The 7330-nt window shown below is 34.5% G+C and overlaps 2 protein-coding genes across 2 annotated transcripts in view; one reads left to right on the forward strand and one right to left on the reverse strand.

The window, feature by feature from the left end:
- Positions 1–1053: 1053 nt before the first annotated feature.
- LOC117120285 (5-formyltetrahydrofolate cyclo-ligase-like) lies at positions 1054–4600 on the forward strand. Its single transcript, XM_033265294.1, has 4 exons — positions 1054–1205; positions 2137–2275; positions 2797–2916; positions 3757–4600. Exons 1-4 carry the CDS (start codon positions 1095–1097, stop codon positions 3981–3983), a joined length of 597 nt encoding a protein of 198 aa, XP_033121185.1. The 5' UTR covers positions 1054–1094; the 3' UTR covers positions 3984–4600.
- A 1-nt stretch (position 4601) lies between these two features.
- Positions 4602–7330, reverse strand: part of LOC117120279 — a 9954-nt gene continuing 7225 nt past the window's right edge. The window contains exon 6 of the mRNA XM_033265289.1: positions 4602–4929. Within this exon, the coding sequence (XP_033121180.1) occupies positions 4822–4929 (108 nt within the window). The 3' untranslated portion in view covers positions 4602–4821. The remainder of the gene's footprint in view (positions 4930–7330) is intronic.

Here is a 7330-nt window from a genome sequence, read left to right on the forward strand (position 1 = left end):
GGGTAAAACTATTAAATACTTGTTACTTGTTACTTGGTACTTATATGTACTGTACCTCAAGTAAAGCCCCCAACCCAATCAAAACCAACAGATGCTTCCATGAGTCAAAGACCAATAATTCAATGGTAATAAAGGATAAAAAGATTAAAATGAAATGAATGCAAAACTACCATACTCAATTAAAAAAATTTAGGCATTTTATCTATTTGTTCTTTATTGCGTTGCCTCTTTAGTAAATTGTTACTGTTCTTCCAGAAGGGGTCCAGTAGGCATAAAACATTAAAATCACATGAATAACAACACAAAATATAAAAAAAAAACATTAAAATAGATTAAAAGCGATGAAAAAGTATTACCTAATCCACCCTCCCCCATTCCAACTTGGAGTACCCCTAAAAGTAAATCTTCCTACCAGATTCAGTTCTGATTTTGGCAAAATTATGTTTCCTGCAGAGCTGGCCGGATGGTAGAATAGTTATAATCACTGTCAACTGAAGTGAAAGTAAAGGTAAAAGTGGGAGTCTGACCCATAACTCGCAGAGCAGTGCTAAAATTACGAATGGTCGTGGCCCGACCTAGTTCTTATCCGAGAAGACTTGGTTCTACCATGACAGAACCCTGGGCGAGGAGCGGCTCGAACTAGCGCCTTAAGGCTGCAGGTAGCGGCGACCCTGTCTTACCTCCGGCCACTCGACTCTCCACTCTCGTATTTCGGAGAGTGACTCTGCCACATTTATTAACTAAGGTGAATAAATGTTTATTTCTCCTTTCGCAAGAAAAAAAGGAGACCAACCAAGCATTTGGACTAAATTTTCTGTTCTGTGATCTTCCATAAAAATAACACATGCTGCTTTATTCAGTAATTATTTTTTTTGTAATTTATCTAATAAACCCTTTCCAAAAAGGTCTCCCTCCAATTAAAGACCACCTCGAAACCGGGGTATGTTCTTTAGCTTTGGTCTCATTAGAAATAAAGATAAAAGAAATCTGTTAATTTCGGACCACTTTGGTTTCTAGATAATTTGGAGGAGCTTTAAATAGAGGGAGACATGTAAACTACATTTTGGTGATAGTTGGCGCAATCCAATTTCAATATGGCAGCCATCAGAGAGGCGAAGAAATTGTTGAGGAAAGATATAAAAATTCGATTATTGAAGCTACAAGACTCTGAGAAAAAGAAACAGTCACAAATAATTACGAGTAAGGTAATAAACGGTGTTGGCTTTAGAAGTACATGCTAGGCCAAAGTGTGTACTTTCCGTCCTAGGCCTGGGGCCCTAGCTAGGACTAGGCCTAGGCCTCTACTAGAGGCTCTAGGGCCTAGGGGCCTAGTAGGTTCCGCCTAGACTAGAGGCTAAGGCTAGCTGCCTAGAGACACTAGCCTAGGCCCCTTGGTAAGTTAAAATAGGGAATAATGTGAAGACTACTAGCCTGCTAATCAGTGGGCTGAGTTGGAAATCTGAGCTTATCCTCCTCCATTATTATTAGTTCCTTTGTGACAGAGGTCACAGGGGAACTACAGTATTGAATTGGGATGATACAGTCTACAGATGTGAAATGTGTGTGTGTACTGTATGTATGGCAACAACCTGTCTGTATACCACGATAACTAAAAATTGGCAAGTCCAATTAGTTTCAAATTTGGCAAAATGCAATGAATGAATTTGGTGACTATTAATTATCGCAATTTCCAAATTTGTGTTTAGTTTTTGCGTACAAAGGAACGTACACACCTGAAGGGTTCTGGTTATAAATTATACAAGTTCAAGCCTTTTTCTAGGACACTAGGTCAGCACTCTAGGCCTAATTATAATTCTGAATTTATTAATTATGCTCTAGTAGTAGTAGAGTCTAGGAGTCGACTAGGTAGGGGGCCTAGACCTATCCAAATGCAGATTAATTAAGAGTTGTTGTTATGATGTTATACAGTTGAGGCTCTCAATTGGAGTTACAAAATAGTACAATGGTTAAATGGAGCAGAATGGAGCATATTTACTTGGGCACAAGAAATTCTACAGATGTGCCCCCAGACAGAGAGTATCCAGAAGTGATAAAATTGAGAGGCCTATGTGAGGCCTATTTAAATAATTAATGGAGGAGCCCAACAGAGGATAATGCAGCATTCTTGTATTTCAGTTAATAGAACATCCTGTATATGTACAAAGTCAGCGAATATCAGTGTACCTCAGCATGCCAGATCAAGAAGTTCATACAGAGGGAATTCTCCAACACATATTTAAACACAACAAGCTGTGCTATGTTCCACAGTATATTGGTGAGAAAGAAAATTAAATGTCCTTTATAGAGTAATGATTTGATGATCAGTTGATATACGAAAAAAATATATAACTTCACAAAGATTTCCTTTGTTACTTTGGAGGTAAAGAGAGAGGTTTTGGGGTATGGCAGAATTTATATTTTCCACCCGTTTAAAGATAAAATATAGTTTTTCTTTTTGGGGAGATTAATAATAAAATAATTATACTGTATATATATAAATTATAATACAGTAATTATATTTAAACTTTTGGTACATCTTGTGTAGAATGTGGTTTTTTTAGGTAAATCATCTGGTCGGTTGGTGGTATTATTCACATAAAAGTTGAATTATTATTATTGTTACTATTATTATTATTACCCAACATTATACAGAGTTTGATTATTTTTTTAAATCCCTGACCACAATATCAGGTTTTCTTTGACAAAACACTGTTGTATGCCCATGTATATACATATTATACATATACATACAGTATAAACTAACGCATTTCAATATTTGCTCATGTCTTTTAAAAGGTCCTGTGATGAATATGCTACTTTTGAAATCGATGCAAGATTATGATTCTCTTCCCAAGACAAAGTGGAACATCAAGCAACCTGCAGAAGATGATACCCGAGAGGATGCATTATCAACTGGTAGGAACTATTTATTATCTAGAAATTGATACTACTCCCTTTTGCCACACAAAGAGCTGGAAATGTTATTAATACTACCTTGCATAAGTTAAACCTTTTGCACTCTCTGAGAAATATGCACTAACTATTCATTGCAGTGCACACGAATTGTTCCATTCAAATGCAACTACACTACACACGGGCGAGTCGAGTGGCCGAGCGGTAAGGCAGTTGCGCCACTAGCTACAGCCTTAACATCGGTGCTGGTTCCATCCGCTCCTCGCCCATGGTTCGGTTGTTAGAATCAAGTCTTCTTGGATAATTAATTAAAATAGAGGTCTAGTGTATACATCTGGCTAGTGTGCACTTTAAAGAACCTATTATATCTTTCGGAAGAGTAGGGGGTACCCCGATGTTATGGTTCATCTTAGCCCCTGTCGTAGTTTTGATGTGAACATGGTATCTTTCATGAAGCGCCTATATACGGCTGCTAGGTAGCCACGGACCATATGCAATTCAGCACCATGACATTGCTAGTTATGGGTTATTCTCCCACCTTACCTTTACCCTTTATACTAGGATTCTCCTGGGTGAAGAGAGACATAATTTAAAGGTAAAATGCTTTACCCAAGGACACTAGCGAAGTGCTTTGATTCTTCTCTTTTCAGTATGTTTAATTTGTAATCCACTCTTCACACTGGCAATAAAACTTTTTGAGTAATTCTAACAAAATAAATTTTTTTTTTAAATTTATTTTGTTTTCCAGCTGTCACTCAGGGAGGTACAAACACCTAACGCTACCCCTCTACATTCAAATAGAATCACGGTAAATAAGAGGTTTTTAAAACTTACATTTTTCAGGTGGTTTGGATTTGATAATTGTTCCAGGCCTTGGATTCTCACAAGATGGTGATCGTCTTGGGCGTGGCAAGGGCTACTATGATATGTATCAAAAGAAATGTCAAGAAGTTACCGGAAAGAAACCGATTACGATCGCATTAGCTTTCAATGAACAGATATGTAATGAGATTCCAACTACAGAATATGATGTCAAAATTGACTATGTATTGTATGGCAACATGGTTTAGAATATTTTAATTTTTTAGGAACTAAAGACTGCCAAAGATCAAGATAATTTTTGTGAAACTTACAGTTCAGAAAAGTTGCTAAGTTGGTGTATTTTCTTGTAGAAATTTATACCCCTAAAGTATTTGAGATGAGAAATATTTTTAAACTCTTTCATTTCTCTTCTTGAATGATGTACTAGGTTCTTTAAAATGCACACAAGCCAAAGGTGTACACCTGGCCTATGGTTTAAAGTCCTTATCCGAGAAGTTAAAACCATCAGAACCATTGGCAAGTGAGCCGTTCGAACTAGCGCCAATACTATAGCTGAAGGTTAAGGTGTTGCCCTGACTTAAATGCTCGGCCAATCAACTCGCCACTAAGTGAAGAATTGCTGATAATTATTAAGGGTTCTAAAACCATTTTTTGGTCTATACTTTATTGATAAGTTTATAACATCCTTTTTTGATTCCCAAGAAGATACAGCAATGTTGTAGAAACTTTAATTTTCTTCACACTTTTAGTTGGCTCAATTATAGTTCTGCAATCTGGATGAAATGAACTTTTATTGACTGAATAGAATTATGTAATATCAAAATTGTAAAAATGTATATACAATAAATTAATATTAATTCAAGCAGTTGGTTTTCCATTGATATTTATTATGCAAAATATTTCTATGTTTCACAGTCAATAATGGTGTTTAAATATTGACTCAAACTTACTTGTATAAAAAATGATTCATTTTATAACCACACAGAAAAACAACTATTTACATATTGTAATAAACTTGTAGCTAATGGAAAATAAATTTCAAAACATCTAAGGCATGTCTTTAAACGTTAGAGAAAGATGTTGCCTTTACCTGAAATAAATATTAATAATAGACACAAGACCCAACAAAAACAACAATATTGGGAGAATGAATATTTCCAAGGTAAAAGACTTTTTGAATAGTAGTAGCCATAACTAGAAATCGGGTATTGTAATCTAATACCAAGTTCACAAAATTTATTGCGGTAAACAATGTATGGAGAAATTGTTTCTAGTACTATAAGGTATTAATTTATCCCACTTCTTATAATTTTAAATTTAAAAAAATACAAAAAACCTATACATTTAATTTTTCAAATGAGTGCCAACATGACAAGAATTATTTTGCTGATATACATCTATAAACGAAATAGATAATACATGAATGTAGGATAATAATACCAACAATTACTTTACCAAAACTTATAATCACAGGCAGATTTCCCTCAAGATATTAACCATATTTTGTTCAGAAACTGTTAATGTTGTGAACACCATACCGAGGAACTACAGTACAATAAGCTTGTTAGTAGGAGTACGTCGGCGGCTTTTACTGTCATCTGCTTTTTTAGAAATTGTTAAGGCAAACCTAACAGTAACTTTTTTTACCTAGTGTCAAATACTGCAACCAATGTAATGTAAAAATATCAAATGCAGATGATACCATATGCTATTTGTTTATAAACCAATACTTGGGGAAACGATGACAGCTTGACTGAGAAAGATCAAATTTAAACTCAAGATGAAAATAGCATAGGGACAAAACTAGCCCTTCGTTAGAAGTACTTATACTTTTGTTCAGATTATGACTTTGGTTTAGTAATTTGGAGCATGACCGTTCAAATGGGGTTTAAAGTAAAACTTTAACAATGCGCATAACATAATTTGGAGTGTAATTTTGTAGTATCTGATTTTACGACCGACAGTTGATTAGAAAATCGAAAATTTATCCCTATGCTAGGGCTATCAGTAGCTCCATGATTAAAGTACAAAAGTTGAACATTCATCACTAAGGTAAACATCTTAATCACTAAGCTACAGCCCACATCTTCTGTTTTTCATAAATATATTTTTTAATTCGAAATTAATTTAAATTGTTTTCTTTTACATTTGACAATGTGAATTCCTTCCATTATTTTAATCCATAAATTGTTTTTCTTGCGATACTTTTCTGTCTGTTATTAATAAAAATAATTGTTTTAAATATCACTCCCAATCAAATGTATCGGAGCAATAACACTTGAAATGTAGGATATCGTTCAAACGTGTTTTATTTTTAGTCAGCAACATTCAACCGTTAAACGTAATGGCCAATTTTGTTTGTATTTTTCCCCCTCTTAGGCCTATCTGTTATAGTCCTATTTTTGTTGGCCTCGTTTCATTATTTCAACTTTTACACAACACTCAGAACATCCTGCAGAAATCCAATCATGCTCATACGCAATGGATATCCTGGCATTAAACGGCGTGTGTTGTAACTTGTGACCATTTCTTTGTGAAGATAAATAGGCCTCATTTCCAAAATAATTTTGTTCAGTAAATCTACCAAATTCAAATTCTTAAATATTGTTAAGTAAGTAGGCCTATTCCATAATTCGTTTGCATATTATAAGTCGCCATGTGACCGAGAAGTGTATAAATCCAATATAAACAAACGGACTTAAAACTACTTTATGCCTACAGTATGAGCTTAATTGTTAATTCTGAAGGAATTGTCATGAATGTAACCTTTACGATTAGAGTTGGTAAGATTTCAGCCTTTATTTTACAATTTGTGAAGATATATCCTCCTTGGTTAAGTCTACAAAAATTGTTACAAATCCAATAAAAAAAAAACGAATAATTAATATTCTGTATTTGTACAAATGGGAAGAATATTTTAATAATTCGTTGAAAGATTGACTGTTCTATTCAACTTGGCTCTGTTTTAACTCATGAAAATATTCTTCCTACTGCACTCATAAACATTCATTATTTGTATATTAATCGCTGATTTAAAAGGATCGAACACGTTATCGAATTCCAGTGAGCAACAGAACAAAACATTGCAGTTTTCACTGATTTACATACCTTTACAATGCAAATATTAAAAACTTGAAAATTAACAACGAATTGCTTACGGTACCGTACTTATCAAATTATAGCTATCAACTGAGAATTAGAATGGAAAAAAATAATATCGCCAAATAATGGACGTCTTTGCATAACAAATCCGAGTACTCACTGCGTCGTCGACCGTCCCTGTGAGCGTTACACGAAGAGAAACCTGCTGATTGTCCGTCTGGGCTGATCGTCATTAAAAACGATCCGCTGCGCGTGCGTAGTAGCTTCTAGTTCGCCATTGAATCGCGTCGGCCGACGACCGTCAAGCGCATGCAGTGAGTGACCGCCTTAAATATCTGCCAACAAATTTATGAACTTTCGTAGAAAAAAAGTCTGGAAATCACATAATTTTGTTAATAACTTAGTGATTCTTTTAAATAAGCAATTCGAAGTTTTACTTATATATTTTTAGTGTTTGTTTATGTATAGGCATATATATATATATATATATATA

The sequence above is a fragment of the Anneissia japonica genome, unplaced genomic scaffold (assembly GCF_011630105.1).
Source record: "Anneissia japonica isolate Jap-2015-1 unplaced genomic scaffold, ASM1163010v1 scaffold284947_len354889_cov159, whole genome shotgun sequence".
Taxonomy (NCBI): domain Eukaryota; kingdom Metazoa; phylum Echinodermata; class Crinoidea; order Comatulida; family Comatulidae; genus Anneissia; species Anneissia japonica.